The following is a 16,902-nucleotide window of genomic DNA, read 5'->3' as shown; positions in this document are numbered from 1 at the left end:
TTGCCATTTCCTCCTCCACATCTCTCTTACTATTCGGGGGTCTATAGAAAACTCCTAACAAGGTGACCGATCCTTTCCTATTTCTAACTTCAGCCCATATTCCCTCAGTGGGCAGATCACCCTCGAAATGCCTTTCAGCAGCCATTAAACTATTCTTGATTAACAATGCTACTCCTCCACCTCTTTTACCGCCTTCCCTACTCTTCCTGAAACATCTATACCCCGGAACTTCCAACAACCATATCTCCGTAATGGCCACAACATCATAGCTCCAAGTACCAATCCATGCTCCAAGTTCACCTACCTTATTCTGGATTCTCCTTGCATTGAAGTAGACATACTTCAACCCACCTTCCGTCTGCTGGTGCACTCCTGTGACCTTGATACCCTCCTCAGGACCTCACCACACTCAACACTGACTTCTGGACCGCAGCTCATTTTCCCAAAATGCCACATAACAGACATATTTCAAGAGACTGTTATTCCAAATGCAAAACAGTAACAATAACAGGAACTTGGCATTCACTCCAACCACCGCTGACATCATTGTTGTGAGCACTAGTCTAAGTTGCATAATACACTATCTGTTGCCACCCACTTCTTGTCTCCTGCTCATCTCCCTGCTCCCAACCCCCTCACTAACTGCTCGCCGACTCCTGCTCACTGCCCCCTCCCTACCCATTGCCACCTGGCATGCTACCTCCCCTTTCTGAGCCTTCATTGCCCCTCTCATTGCCTTGCCACCATGCCTCCTCTCCCACCCCACTCACTTCTCTCCCAATCTCTCACTATCTTCTACGTGTTGACAGCGTGTTTCGGAGGAAGGGTGGCAAGAAACACTGAGCGAAGGGATGGTAGCAAGTGGGGGAAGAGGGGAGGTGAAGGCGACACAGCAAATAGGTGGCGAGTGAGGAGGCAGGCAGGGTGTTGAGAGAGGTGTTGATGTGTGGATAGTGGCAAATGATCAGAGCAGAACAAATAGATGACAAATCAGATGATGATGATAGGGGCATTGAGACTAATAAATACAAATGCACTGACATTTTAGATGTTTGGTTCATGCCACTATCATGGGAATCTTGTATATAGATTTCTCCACACCTCCCTGGATGTGTCAGCAGACCTGTCCTCAATGCCCCTGTTATATAAGTGTGGCTATCACAAATTGTGCCATTCACTGCAGAACTATCTGCAGCTGCATTGGGAATAGGAGTATACCTTTTTTGTGGGAAGGGAAACTATCATAGCATGAGGTACAAAGAACAAAGAACAACACAGCACAGGAAACAGGCCCTTCGGCCCTACAAGCCAGCACCGCCCATTTTAACATTCAGTGAGTGCCTCATTCCAATCCTTCTTCCTATGACTTTTGTCTACGCCTCTAGGACTCCACAATAAAGGGATGTAAATTTAGAGAATTATTTGTGCGCCAGATTAAGGGAGGTCTAATTTAGGGACAATTTGTTAACACCAATCAGCCTAAAAGCACATTTTTTGGGGTGTGGGAGGAAACCGGAGCACCCGGAGAAAACCCACGCAAGCACGGGGAGAATGTGCAAACTCCCACAGACACCGACCCACGCCGGAGATCCAACCCGGGTCCACGTATCTGCACAGCAAACAGTGATAGTCACTGAGCTGTCGTGTTGCCCGTCAGTTGGTCCAGTTTAAGCGTACACTAACGGACGTGAAGCACTAGGCAACTCTCGACGCAACATCCAAGAGCAGCCCTCGCACGACCCTCGCAGGTACTGACATGATTGGCCAAACAGCTGTCTGCTGTGCTGCTTCAATCTATGGTTCTATGAGAAAAGGAATACACCTGACCACAAAGAGAGCTCAAATAATGTTGGTACAACTTAGACTAGCGCTAAACAGTTTTATTCATTACTGAAATCTGGCAAAGGAACAACACAAAGTGAAACATTAATCATCAAGAATTAAAGCCTTTTAAAATTCAACTCAAATCACAGCAGCTGCTAGATTTCTTCAGAAATCTGCTTTTGTTTTATTAATATCTTTGAATCTCCTGTGGTGTTGCTCATACTGAGGCATGAAATGTGATGGGAGTTCCAGGATGTTGAAAATTGAAGAACGGAATAAATTGGGTACAGCGCTATGGTAACACTGGGAGTGCAGCAAGCCTATGGCAATGTGACTTATCTGTCCCCCACCGCTAGCCCCCACTGGAAGATGATGGGCGGAGTTCTCCTATTTTGAGACTAAGGGTGGGATTTTCCCTTTCATGGGAATCATAGCAGGCGAGACACAGACTATAGTGGGATTTTCCGGTCTTGGGGATTTTCCGATCTTGGGGCAAGCACAGCCAGGAAATCCAGCGTTAGCGTGGTGGCAGGAGGGTCTGGCAGTGCCTGTCCTGCCAAGCAGAACAGCAGGATCCCATTGCCAGTTTCTGCACTTGGAATCTCATTAATTGCACACAAGTGAGTTCTCTCCCACTCTCCTGGCTGCCAGCAGCTGATTCATCCGTCTACCCTCAGCTGGCGAGTTCGACAGTCCCACCATCAAATTTAAACGCCAGTCCAATACACTCATATCACTCTGTCTACCTCCCCTGTCTTCACCAGACTGTGTAGAATGTCAGGAATACAGAAAGAAAATGTTAACAGCCTCAGGAAGATGTTTGTTTCTTGATTCAACCATCTTGCCTTCCAAGCCCAATACCAGCGAGGCCTTCATCCACCACTTGAACCTCTACCCACCACAGCTGAAGTCTTCATCCATCCCTTTCCAGTGATACATGTGGTATGTCTTTGACCTCCTTGTTTGTGAGCTTTCACAAGAACATAAGAAATAGGAGCAGGAGTAGGCCATCTAGCCCTTCGAACCTGCCCCGCCATTCAATAAGATCATGGCTGATCTGAAGTGGATCAGTTCCACTTTCCCGCTTTCTCTCCATAACCCTTAATTCCCTTGTCTGTCAGTAATCTATCCACCCGTGACTTAAATATATTCAATGAGGTAGCCTCCACCACTTCAATGGGCAGAACTTCACCACCCTTTGAGAGAAGAAGTTCCTCCTCAACTCCGTTCTAAACTGCCCCCCCCTTTATTTTGAGGCTGTGCCCTCTAGTTCTGTTTTCCTTTTTAAGCGGAAAGAATCTCTCTACCTCTACCCTATCTAGCCCCTTCATTATGTTCTAAGTCTCTGTAAGATCCCCCCTCAGCTTCTAAACTCCAACGAGTACAGACCCAGTCTACTTAATCTCTCCTCATAAGCTAACCCCCTCATCTCCGTTATCAGCCTAGTGAACCTTCCACTCAGCCTTATTGGGGCCCAGCTTTCCTCCCCTCAGTCTCTCCTCTACTTTTCATTGTTCATTGTCTTCATCCACCTCCTTACCCCTCTGCCTGCCATCATGGGCCCTGGCCCTCTGCCACCCCCACCCCCACCATCACTCTCCATATCCTTGCATAGTCCTCCTTCCATATTGTCCCCCCTTGTCTTTGTCTGACCACCACTCCCACCCCTTTGCCTTGCAACCTCTCCCTCCCCTGAATCTCTCCCTCAATGCCAATAAAACAGAGGAGATAGTCATTGACCTCAGGAAACGGAGTGGAGGACATGCTCCTGTCTTGCTGCATTGATAAATAGTACTGGTGAGACCACATCAGGAAACTGTGAGCAGTTTAGGTCCCTTATTTAAGAAAATATATTATTTCACTGGAGGCAGTTCAGAGAAGGTTGACTAGGATGATTCTTGGTATGGAGGGATTGTCTTATGACAATTAATTGGGTTGGGATTCTACTCATTGGAACTTGGCAGAACGAGAGGTGATCTCATTGAAACATATGGGATTCTTAAGAGACTTGACGGGGTAAATGCTGAGACGGTGTTTCCCTTCATGACAGAGTCTAGGACTAGAGAGCAGAGTCTCAGAATAAAGGGTGCCAATCTGTGGCGATGAGGAATTTCTTCTCTCTGAGAGTTGAGAGTCTTTGGAACCCCTTACTGCAGAGAACTAGTACGCACACAGATATGCCAGTGCAGTGCATCTCGTAAATGGTACTCATACTGATACCTCTGTACACAGTTGATAGAAAAAGTGGATTTTTTAGGTGGTGGATGGGTGCTCATCAAATGGGTTGTTTTGTCCTGAATGGTGTCAATCTGCTTGAGTGCTGTTGGAACTTATGAGCCCAATTCTGAACACTGTCCAGGTCTTGCGCCTATGGTCATGGACCGTTTCACTATCTGAGGAGTTACTAATGGTGCTGAACACTGTGTAATCAACGGTAAACATCAGCACTTCTGACCTGATGATGGAAGGAAGATCATTAATGAAGCAATTGAAAATGTTTGGCCGAGGATCCTGTCCTAAGGAACTTCTGCTGTATGTTCTTGGGATGAGATGGGCTTCTTGTCATTTTCTGTTGTTTCGGATAATTATCAATTTTGGCAGGGTCAGAAAAATTGTTAGCCGCTTTAAGACTTGAATAGCAGGTTAGGTGTAAAGATTCGCATTCTCATCAGTAACCTGTAAACTGTCTGTGCTGTTGTATGTACTGTCTGAGGCCAGAACTCTCCATTCACCTGACGAAGAGGGGAACCTCAAAAGCTTGTGAGTTTACTATCAAATAAATTGGTTGGACTTAAACCTGGTGTTGTCAGACTTCTTACATAGAACATAGAACACTACAGCACAAACAGGCCCTTTGGCCCACAAGTTGCGCCGATCATATCCCTACCTACCAGGCCATAGAACTATCTGTAACTCCCAATCCCATTAGATCCCATATACTCATCCAGAAGTCTTTTAAAAGACCCCAGTGAGTTCGCCTCTACCACCACCGACGGCAGCCGATTCCATTCACTCACCACCCTCTGAGTGAAAAACTTACCCCTAACATCTCCTCGGTACCTGCTCCCCAGAACCTTAAACCTGTGTCCTCTCGTAGCGACCATTTCAGCCCTGGGAAACAGCCTCCAAGAATCCACCCTATCTATTCCTGTCAACATTTTATAAACTTCTATCAGGTCGCCTCTCAACCTTCTGACTCAGGAAAAAAAGGCAATATAGAATTGGCTGCCTGTTACACACCTTGGGCTAAATTTTTCTCATTCAGATGAGAATGTCACCGAGGCCTCATCTGACTGCAGTTGGAAGTAAAAGATCCTATGGCACTATTTCAAGAAAAGCAGGGGAGTTATCCTGGACTCTTAGGCAATATTTATTCCTCAGTTAGCATAAAAATACATCTTCTGGTCACTGTCACACTGCTGTTTCTGGCAGTTTGTTATGCACAAATTGGCTGCATTCCTTCTAAAATTACAACAGTGAATATGCTTCAGATACATTTCATTGGCTATAAAGTGCTTTGAGGCATCGGCTGGTAGTGAAAAGCATTATCCAAATGCAAGCCTAGTCTCCTCTTTGAGGGAATAGAGAGGATCAGACAGGGCCACCAGGGCAAAACAGGAGAGGGAGGGAAATATGCCACATCGGAAGTCAAGAGCTTTCAGGGTAAGTGGGATTAGAGAATGCAAAATGATTATTCAAAAGCAGTTCTAAGGAGGAAAAAGTATTTTGTATCGTGCCACTTTAAGCAGCACTATATGGACTTATGCTGATTTGCAGAGAATGTCACTATCTGCCTGGATTCCATTGAGGCACACATGTGATTGCAAAGGGGGCAGCCCATAAGAACATAAGAAATAGGAGCAGGAGTAGGCCATCTAGCCCTTTGAGCCTGCCCCGCCATTCAATAAGATCATGGCTGATCTGTCGTGGCTCAGTTCCACTTTCCCGCTTTCTCCCCATAACCCTTAATCCCCTTGCCTACCAAAAACCTATCTACCCGCGTCTTAAATACATTTAGCGAGGCAGCCTCCACCACTTCAACGGGCAGAGAATTCCAGAGATTCGCCACCCTTTGAGTGAAGAAGTTCCTCCTTAACTCCGTTCTAAAACGCACCCCCCCCCCCACCCCACCTTATCTTGAGGCTGTGCCATGGTGCTGCTTTCCCTAAAGGAATTGTATTCAGAAATTATAGTGCACGAATGATTTCTATCCTGAATACAGTCTGTCCTTCATGATGCAGTGACCCCGCTGGAGGGAGTGTGAAATTGCAAGGATGGATTTGCTTCCAGGGTATTGCTCACCCTGACCTTTGGTTGTGACTCTACTTTGTTCTATAGCGGGCAGGGCCTTGGAAAGGAAGTGCACCCTTGTGCCAGGATGCCTTTTTCTCAACCTCAGTTTGGGAAGGTTGGAGGGGGGCGGGGAGGGGGGTGGGGGTGGGTGGTGGAGAGACCAAAGTTGAGCCAAATTCAATCTTAGGTGATTCAGGGAGGGGTGGGAATGAGCTTCCAGAAGAAGCCCCCTTCTGACTGGGGACACTCTTCCTTTAGGGCCCAGCGATCTCCGAACCTCCCACGCCCTCACCCTATCTCCCAGGTCCAAGACTACGTCCTCACCATCCTGAAAGTTCTGGCCCTGGGATTCAAAGCATCCAAACCTGGTGACTTATCCACTCTAACCTTAACTCACTTGAAGGAACAGTGCTCCAAAAGCTCGTGCTTTTTAAATAAACCTGTTGGACGTTAACGTGCTGTTGTGAGACTCCTTACTCTAAGCTAAGCTTAGCTAGCCTTTGCAGTACACCCTGCCTTCTCATAGAATCATAGAACCCTACAGTGCAGAAAGAGGCCCTTCGGCCCATCGAGTCTGCACCAAACACAATCCTACTCAGGCCCTACCCCCATATTATACCCAATAATCCCTCTAACCTACGCATCCTTGGACACTACGGAGCAATTTCTTAGCATGGCCAATCAACCTAACCCACACATTTTTGGACTGTTGTCATGTTCGTCCTGTTCCCTCTACTGTCTCTACTTCTATTGTGTTTCTATGGCATCCTCTCCCTTAGTAAAGACTGAAACAAAGAGAAGGCAACGCAGAAACATCACCCTCTTTGTCCCATATAGGCACACCCAGCTTCTTATTCACCAATCATTATTTACACGCCAGTAGAAGATTTTTGCGTCGCCTTTTACGTTAAATGTCACTCTATTCTCATATTGTCTCTTTGCCAGATTTTCCCTTCACTTTCCATTCTTGGGTGGAATATTTCCATAAATTGTCAGGTTCTGACTCAAGACCAGCATGGAAACCAGTTTTCAGTCCAGATCACTGACAAAAATTACTCCAAGGGTGTGCTTTACGCCGTTGGTCTGGAGGGTGGGGTGTGAGAGCCAGCAAGATCCACTCCACAGAGGTCGGGGGAGGGGGGGGTGTGCCATCTTTAAAGGGCTTCCTGATCAGCTCTGATGTTGAACGCCCCCCACAGACATGGAGGACCTGCCCATCATGAAGGCATAGCGAGGGGGATTGAATATAAAAGTAGGGAGGTCTTGCTGCAGCTGTATAGGGCATTGGTGAGGCCGCAGCTGGAGTACTGTGTGCAGTTTTGGGCGCCGCACCTGCGCAAGGATATTTTGGCCTTGGAGGGAGTGCAGAGGAGGTTTACTAGGCTGATACCGGAGTTGAGGGGGTTGAGCTATGAGGAGAGGCTGAATAAACTAGGCTTGTACTCGTTAGAGTTTAGAAGAATGAGGGGAGATCTCATTGAGACGTATAAGATGATGAATGGGATGGATAGGATAGAGGTGGAAAGACTCTTCCCGCTCAAAAAAGACAGTAGGACTAGGGGGCACAGCCTCAAGATAAAGGGGGGGCAGTTCAGAACGGAGTTGAGGAGGAACTTCTTCACTCAAAGGGTGGTGAATCTCTGGAATTCTCTGCCCGTTGAAGTGGTGGAGGCTGCCTCGCTAAATATTTTTAAGAAGCGGGTTGATGGGTTTTTGATAAGAGAGGGGATTAAGGGTTATGGGGAGAGGGCGGGAAAGTGGAACTGAGCCACGACAGATCAGCCATGATCTTATTGAATGGCGGGGCAGGCTCGAAGGGCCAGATGGCCTACTCCTGCTCCTATTTCTTATGTTCTTATGTTCTTATTGAGGGCTTTCCCCCCACCCAACCACAGAAGGAATCGGGGTCTGTTCCCCCACCCACCCCAACTGGGCAAAGTATCCTCTTCACTGCCATGTTCCACCCCCCTCTTTCACTGGCAAGTTCACTCTCACCCCCACCTTCACTGGTAACCCTACCACAACCATGTAAATTGCCCCCCAGTATCTTTGGCCAGGTTCACTCTTGAAGAATTCATCCGACGTGCATTATACACCCTCTTTATTGTTTCATCATATGCTTTATCTTCCTTGTTAACCAGTGAACCCTGGCTTTGGTTGCCCCATTGCGGGAATGTACCTAGTCTGTACCTGACAGATAAATACATTTAAGATTCCACTTTGGCTAATTTAGTGGAATGTTGGAAAGAAAAATATTTGCACAGGTTCACTATTCTTGTACAAAAGGTTTGCTCAAGAGCTTGCATTATTGGATGTACGAAATAAACATGATTTTAGAAAAAAAAATTACTAGCTGAAACCATTAGCTTAAAATATCACCTGCATTATTACTATACTATTACACTGTAAGGATAGACTTAAAGGTAGCTTAAAATCAAAGCTTATATTGTAATTAACGCACCAATTGAGTTGTTTCACTCAGATGGATAGAAATTGGTTGAAAAAAGATAAGCAAGTTGTTGGCTTTGAGATCCAACCCAAGCAATTTCCTCAAATGGAATAAATTAGGATAAAACTCTTCAAAAATAGAAGCAATCCAGGAACTGCGCCATTTATGAAGACTTCTCAAAATGCACTAGCAAAGCCTACACAGATAAAACCAATGTTTGATCAATAGCATAATGTCAAGGTCTTCAACAAAAGCAGCTTCATGATGACTGAATTATTTGCACAAAAATTTGACTTGGCAAATTTCAAGAAAAGAATTACAGAAGTGTAGAAGTAAAACAATTCCAAATGTTGATTCTGTTCCTTTTCATTAAAAAAAGGCAGTACTTTTGATGATGAATGTGTGGCTTCTGAAAAAGAGACCGGTTCACTGTGAGACCTGCTACTCACTCTCTTACAGTGTAACGGCCCCCTCTCCAGATGCTCGGTACTGTCTCCAGTGAGCTGACTCTTCACAATACAAACTTAATACGTATCATTCATATCGTGGACGTAGTATATATTTTAAAAAAATAGGTAGCAAACTAAATATTACAACATCACAGAGGAAATGGCAATGTTGAATAATTATACACCCTGTGTGGTTTTTTCTCACGTTATTGAATTGCTTGGAAACTGGGTACTAGCCTTTCATTTTGTTGACATGATTTTGATTGACAGAATAGCATTACAAGTAATGCTAACACTGCAGTTGTTACAGATGCTGCTCTGTGCAGCAGTGTCTTGTACGGTTAGTTTTTTTTTAAGGATGTATAAAAAGTATTCCTTAAACCAAGGGTTGGATTTTCATGGTCCCAATCGGGACAAAATGAAGGCAGGACTGAAAAAAAGAAATAGCTGCTGAGCTGGCTGCAATTCCGGTTTCTGTTTCCATCCTTCACAAGGGCATGGGATGGAGCAAGACCCAGGACCCGCCTGTTCCATAACTAGGCAATTGGCAGCATTATGAACTTATTAAGCGCCCACCCTAGGTAAGGTTTGTAATTTCCACAGAGGTGGATGGACTTTAGCAGATCGCGGGTTTCAAACCAGCTGCAATGAAACCTGCACCATGGATTTGAGGCAGGAACAGTTCAAAAGATAAGCAAAATGGTTTGAGTCCATCTTTTTCAGATGTTAGCACGAGTTGTATCAGTGTTCGTCAAGCTGCTGTAGTTTGAAGATGTAACTATCTTTTAAACAATGTGTTTGACAGATTGTTATTTCTACCAGGGGCTGTCAGATCGAAAATTAGCTTTGTAAATGTGGAAGTCTACAGTCGAGTTAGAAACATCATCTGATGGTTAAAAGGGTAAATTTCATACTGTTGAGAGAGTAGCCGTTGTGTAACAGTGTACAATATGGGGGTTGGTTTAGCTCAGTTGGCTGGGCAGCTGGTTTGTGATGCAGGTGACACCAGCAGCGCAGGTTCAATTCCTGTACTGGCTGAGGTCATTCATTAGGGCCTGCCATCTCAGCCTTGCCTGAAGTACGCTGATCCTCAGGTTAAATCACCACCTCTCCTCTTCAAAAAGGGGGTCATCTGAGACCAAGGCGACTTTACTTTTACAATCTGTTTAATCCTTATGTATTTAGACATCTGTTCAGATCGCTGTTCTGAAGTCTGTGTGTTTATCCAGGAGGTTTTATAATTCTTGGTTGCAATTCAACAATCTAATTGTTTACAAATGGTTGCCTTGCTTTACACAGCTGGTGTAAAGAGTCTGTTTATTTATTCAGCAAGTTTTATGGGCTCTTGACTGAAATCCAACTGTTCAATATTTTTACAAGTACTTGCCTTATACATTTGAAGAGTCCATTTGTTTACTCTGCGAGTTTTCTAGGCTCTTGATTGAAATTCATCCTTGTCTAATAGTTTTACAAGTGCTTTCCTTTGTGAATACACATGGCTTGAAGAGTTGATTTGTTTACTTATGGAGTTTTCTAGGCTATTCAGTGGTGTCCAACTGTTATAATAGGGCTTGTATGTTTTGTTCATATCATGGATAATGGGCAAGGTGATGGATTTGGGAAGTGAGGAGTGAGGAATTGAGGGGTTGACAGTGAGAGAGAGGGGTGAGGGGTATGAAGAAGTGAATGGGAAAAGGGGTAAGGGGAATTTCAAAGAGGTCAGAATTTTAACTGTATATAGATGAGCTGTCGATTTGATAAGGAACCGAGCGGAGGTATTTTGGGAGAGCGGCAGGCATTTTTAACTGCATCCTCTGATTCAACTTGCCTCTGTATCGAAGGTGACAGGTCCGTCTAGAGTGCCTAGGGCCTGGACCCTTGGAAAGTTCCAACACATCGAGGGATATAATGCAAGAAGACATGCTGTTGACACTCAGTGTTTCAATGGCCATATTTACAGTATTTCATAATTTTATCTGCTTTAGGAACAAAATATGTGGTTATTTCTTTTAGTTTATCAAATCTCTGATTCTCACTTGTTCAGACAAAAGTTATAATGGGAATTCTGCATTTTTTAACTTATTTATTGTCACAAGTAGGCTTACATTAACGCTGCAATGAAGTTACTGTGAAAATCCCTGAGTCGCCACACTCTGGCACCTGTTCGGGTAGACTGAGGGGGAATTTAGCGTGGCCAACGCATCTAACCAGCCCACCTTTCGGACTCTGGGAGGAAACCACGCAGGCACAGGGAGAACGTGCAGACTCTGCACAGATAGTGACCCAACCCGGAATTGAACCAGGGTCCCTGTGAAGCAGCAATGCTAACCATTGTGCTACCGTGCCACACTATTTGCAGCGTGAATACTGCAAATGAAACCACAATTAATCTCCAGGTTCATGCTAGGACAATAAGGGCAAAGTCCTCTTAAAGAAAAGGTTCTTAGAATATGGTGCAAAACTACACAAACCTACAACACACGCACGTAACTAAACATTTCGCAAAATTGATAAGGAAAGGTAGAAATATGAACTGAATCTGAAGGTCTAAAAGTGCTCCAAAGATTTTGATCCATGGGTGATGGGGCATTGTAAATCAGGCAATATAGCAGAAATGCCATACCTGTCTGTTGTGTGGTCTGTGGTATATGCTGACTTCGCTGTGTATTGTATTGAACAGAAGCAACAGGCCTGAACTGTTGGGCTGTTGAGGTAGGGTACTGGCCCGATGGATAGTAATATACTGGCATCTGAAAGAGACACACAGACAACTGTCAAGTTTCAATCAGTAACAGTGCATACATAACTAATTACTTGGTAAAATACTCAAGAACATAAGTGCAATTCTAACTAATTTCATTAGAGTACAACATTTAATATAACATTAAAAATACATTTGCCCAGCATTGTTATTCAGCTGATAAATGATTTGCTCTTTTGGATTCCTCTCAGTAACCTACTTCCAGATGCAGAATACTGACATCAATCTCATTATCACTGCATGAAACCATAAATCAAGATACCAACTACTGTGTTTTACGCCAGCCTAATTCCCTACACAATTAGTGTGAGCTCCAGGTAGCATGATAATGGATATATGAAAAACACAGTTAGATGTGCCTAGATAAACAACATCATCCACGGTGAATTACATTTTTTTTTGGTTCTAACGAGCTGAGAAAGCAGTCTGTTCCAATCGATCCTACCCAGATCAAATAGAAAAAGATGCACAGGATTTACATTGGGAAATGAATCACAGATCACAGAACATGATCACTTTTGTCTGACAACTGCATAATCAGTTTACAGCAACCACAGCGATGAAGCAGATGTTTCTGTTTTTCAATCACTTTTTGTCAAAAGGGGGCAATTTACTGGTTCATGAAATTTCAAAAATTCCGTTTAGACCTGGTTGCAATTAATTGATATGGGAAAAACAAAACAATTATTTACGCAGTAGGCAATGTTTTAAAAACTTGCTGATGAACGTTTGCACACCGCTCTGAGAGAACCTGTTAACTGGATAAGGAAATAACTTTCTGCTTCATTCCTCAACACTGACCCAAATTAATATTCAGCTTTTCGTCTAGTGAGATGTTTTACTCTCAGGAGGATATTAGTAAAGTCTTGCGAAATACAATCAGTTATACGCAGGCAGAAAATCACTGACCCAGCACGTCCGGCTCAATTAAATATGATTAATGGAAGCTAATAACCTCCATGTGGGCCTTACCTAGATATAGCAAAAGAAATTGCAATCGTAACTGCTTACTTAATAATGTTCTTTCAATACAACCAAGCAGTGGATCCTGCTGTGGGAGCTGACATTCCCAGTAAGGCTGCAACATCAGACAGGTAACACTGATGTGTCCCTCCCCCATGCAAAGTGGGCGATGGCTACCGTCACGCATCCCAATCAAGGTCATGATGGCAAGCATTGGTGAAGTCCCCTTCAGGATGCAAACACTGGTCATGTGTAGCCACTACACTGCCCGCTAATGTGATGCCAGGTTTCTTTGTGGAGGGGGAGGGGGTTGGACTCGGGGAATGTGGGCATTTGGTGCCACTGAGACCCGGTGGGTCCATGCGTTGCATCATGTTGGAGTTGACAGGGAGCAGCGTGGAGATGTGGCTATAGTGTCTGACTGGAGGGTATGAGGGATGGCATTGAGGCACTGAGTGTGCTGCCATTGGGTGGTAATTTCAGAGGAATCAAGGAAGGAGAATCAGGACTCTCTCACGAACCTTTAGAGCTCACTGTGGTTTTCCCTTCTTTACAGTGCAGGGTCTGGAGGATCACGGAGCCTGTTGGGTTGGACCACCGCTGCCAGATCCTGGAAGAACTGGCACCACATGGAATGGGAGGGCACCCACTGTGGCCCTTAGACTGAATTTCTACGCAAGTGGCTCATTCCAGAGCAGCTTACCTGGCATCTCCCAGACTGCCACACACAAATATATCCGAGAGGTTACAAATGCCCTTGATGTGAGGGCTCACATGTGTATCAACTTGGATCAGGACCAGGTGAGCCAAGATGCCAGGGCCAGGGGCTTCGCCACCTTAGCAGGCTTGCCCCAGGTGCAAGGTTTGATTGACAGCACCCACGTGGCCCTGCGCACTCCATGGTGCCAAGCGGTGCCATTCATGAATCGCAAGGGCTTCCATTCCCTCAACGTGCAGCTTGTTGGTGACCACACGATGCACTTCATGGTGGCAAGTGCCCATTTCCCAGGGTGTGCCCATGACAGCTACATCTTGGGGCGCTCCCACGTCCCCCAATCTTTGAGGAATTGGGGAATTCTTTGAGGAAGAGCAGCAGCTGGAGGAACGGCTCCTCGGAGGCAGGCGAGTGGAGTGCACAGCATCAGGAGGTGGCTGATGTTAGCAGTGCAGAGGCCACAAACGCCTGCTGAGACTCATGAGGCTCACGCTCCGCTCTGCGTGTTGGTCCAGCAAGCGACTGGCCTGCTGAAGATCCAGTTCCAGTGCCTGGATCAGTCGAGGGGGCCCTACGACACAGCCCCCAGAGAGTCTCCCGCATCATTGTGGCCTGCTGTGCGCTCCACAACTTGGCACTGCAGAGGGAAGATCACCTGGATCTGGAGGAGACGGAGGAGCTTCACATCTCAGATGAAAAAGGTGTTAAGAGGGCAGTGAGGGTGACCACATGGATGAAGAGGTGGAAAAAGTCTGGGAAGTGGGCAGGGCCCGTCTGGGCCGATGCGCGAGGGTTGGCCTCATAGCATCTTGCTTTGGGGATGGGCAGGACAAGGCTCGACTAGCTCTTCCAGCATAGGGACTGACGTCTCACCAGTAATGTGGTGCCTGCCGGCTGTATGTTCCCTTGCTGTTACCAGGCACCATGTGCAGGGTGCTGATGCTATGATCCAGGCTGTATAGGAAAATGATGATGATTTGCATTGAAGATAGAGCAACGCTCCTCTCATCCTCAGTGATACGTAGAACATAGAACATTACAGCGCAGTACAGGCCCTTCGGCCCTCAATGTTGCGCCGATCAGTGGAACCAATCTAATGACCCTCTAACCTAAACTATTCCAATGTTATCCATATGCCTATCCACTGACCATTTGAATGCCCTTAAAGTTGGCGAGTCCACTACTGCTGCAGGCAGGGCATTCCACGCCCTTACTACCCTCTGAGTAAAGAACCTACCTCTGACATCCATCCTATAATCACCACCCCTTAATTTAAAGCTATGTCCCCTCGTTGGGTCTGGAGTCTCATGTAAGCCAGACCAGGTGAGAATAGCAGATTTCCTTCAGTAAAGGACATTAGTGATCCAGATCGATTTTTCTGACAATTGACAATGGTCTTATGGTTGTCAGTAGATTCTTAATTCCAGATATTTTTTATTGAATTCAAATTTCGCCATCTGCTGTGGTAGGATTTGAACCCAGGTCCCCAGAACATTAGCTGAGTTTCTAGACGAAAGGTCTAGCAATAATTCGAGTAGACATTGCCTCCGTGAGAGGTGTGCTGTGTGATGGAGGGGTGAAGTTGTTCACCCTTCCATGGACAGGGTTTGGAGGATGGGCTTGGTGCAGGGATGGCGCGTTCCAGCAGCAGTGCCTCCTTACTGCATCGCCAGTGTGGGAGGGACAAGGCACTGCCATTCTCACACTCCACAGAGATGAGGCATTAGGTGAGCACAATGGTTCCCAAGCTTGGTGGCATGAACGAACTGGGTGGAAGCTCTGTGGATGTATTTTAATGCCAAACATTCAATACAAAATGGTGACCTATCTACACTACTGCCTGTATTCTTCCTGACACTCCCACTGCATCTAGGTGTAGCCATAAGATCCACAGCTGAGGTTCAGGAGCCATGCTGACTTCCAGGCCTTTTTGCCCGAGATAACCTTTGCAAGCATCCCCTGGGGGGCTGGAATGTAGAGGATCCAGGCCTGCTTTTGGACAGCACGGATGTTTGACTGCTGTTCTCTTTGGTATCAGGGGCTGGAGTTGTGTCAGATGAACAGGAAACACACAGGGTGGCCTGGATGAAGGGCTCCGGGCTGTACTCCTACCAATCCTCTTCCCTTTGGGTTTCTGTGGGCCGGAGTGCTCCTCCATGGGATGGAGGGGAAGCTGGAGTGAGATCCAGAAGCCCTGGCTTCCTCTAGTGCTAACACCAGTGCCTGCACCCTGTAGTCTAAGCCCTGCACCATTAAGCTCACATGCTCAGATATGGAGGTCGTGAAGTGGGCATCCCCACCATGAAGTACAAATCCTGCGCCAAGGTCTCCACTGCAGACGCCACCCTCGCAATGATGGCCTCGGTGACACACCCTCTCCTCGGATAGAAGGTGATGGAACTCCTGCAGTCAGCCTTGCATTCCGAGGAGGGCTGCTGTCACCCCCTCCTTGATGGTCGCGACTCTGCCTTTGCAGCTCTGGGATTACTGGGAGCTGGGGACATCATCGGCCCAGGGCTCAACAGAGTCCTGGGCTTCAGCGTCCCTCCGAGTGCCATTCCCTGGCTCTCTTCAGCCGTGAGATGCTGATCGGTGAGTCCCCAGAACCTGTCTACTTGGACAACACACCGAGGTGTGAGTAACTGTGGTGGTGCCAGGTATGGGTGAACAGCTGTGACGCCTCTTCAATGGTGGGGTTGGAAAAGTCCCTCCAAGCTGCTGGATTCCAGCAGGCCCAGGCGGTGCGAGAATGGTCTGGCCTGTTCCACTGGCCATTCTGCAAGAGAAGAGACATGGCATCAGTGCATTACAGGGGACACAGAGAGATCATTGAGCTTAAGACTTGAGAAATGACAGTACACGTAATGGGGATTCCCCGCTGCCCCCCCACTTCACTGGGCGGCATGGTAGCACAGTGGTTAGCACGTCTGCTTCACAGCTCCAGGGTCCTGGGTTCGATTCTCGGCTCGGGTCACTGTCTGTGCGGAGTTTGCACATTCTCCTCGTGTCTGCGTGGGTTTCCTCCGGGTACTCCGGTTTCCTCCCACAGTCCAAAGATGTGCGGGTTAGGTTGATTGGCCATGCTAAGAAATTGCCCCTTAGTGTCCAGGGATGTGTAGGTTAGAGGGATTAGTGGGTATAATATGTAGGGATATGGGGGTAGGGCCTGGGGTGGGATTGTGTTCGGTGCAGGCTCGAGGGGCCTCTTTCTGCACTGTAGGGCTCTATCAGTCTATCCTCCACCAGCAGCACAGACATGGTCTCCCTCCTCTCCAGCGCCTGTTGTGGTTAAGTTTGTCCTGCAATGACACAGAGAGGAGGAGTGTAGCTGGCAGTGTTGGTGTTTAAGGTGGTAATGAGCTGTGACAGATTAGGGCCTGGGTGGGAGCTGGAGTATGAAGAGCATAGCAAGTACTGTTGATTGTGGGTGAGGGTGGGATCTATTGGC

General features: G+C 46.6%; 1 protein-coding gene across 8 annotated transcripts in view; it reads right to left on the bottom strand.

Annotated features, from left to right (window-relative positions):
- LOC145346443 (cAMP-regulated phosphoprotein 21-like) overlaps positions 1-16,902 on the bottom strand; it is a 374,167-nt gene that overhangs the window by 40,785 nt on the left and 316,480 nt on the right. For all 8 annotated transcript variants that reach the window (XM_080193684.1, XM_080193683.1, XM_080193682.1 and 5 more), the window contains one exon: positions 11,639-11,765. In XM_080193684.1, coding sequence (XP_080049810.1) covers positions 11,639-11,765 — 127 coding nt within the window. The remainder of the gene's footprint in view (positions 1-11,638; positions 11,766-16,902) is intronic.

Source organism: Carcharhinus amblyrhynchos, chromosome 8, assembly GCF_965287045.1.
Source record: "Carcharhinus amblyrhynchos chromosome 8, sCarAmb.v2.hapA, whole genome shotgun sequence".
NCBI lineage: Eukaryota > Metazoa > Chordata > Chondrichthyes > Carcharhiniformes > Carcharhinidae > Carcharhinus > Carcharhinus amblyrhynchos.
This window is presented reverse-complemented; position numbering and strand designations above follow the sequence as displayed.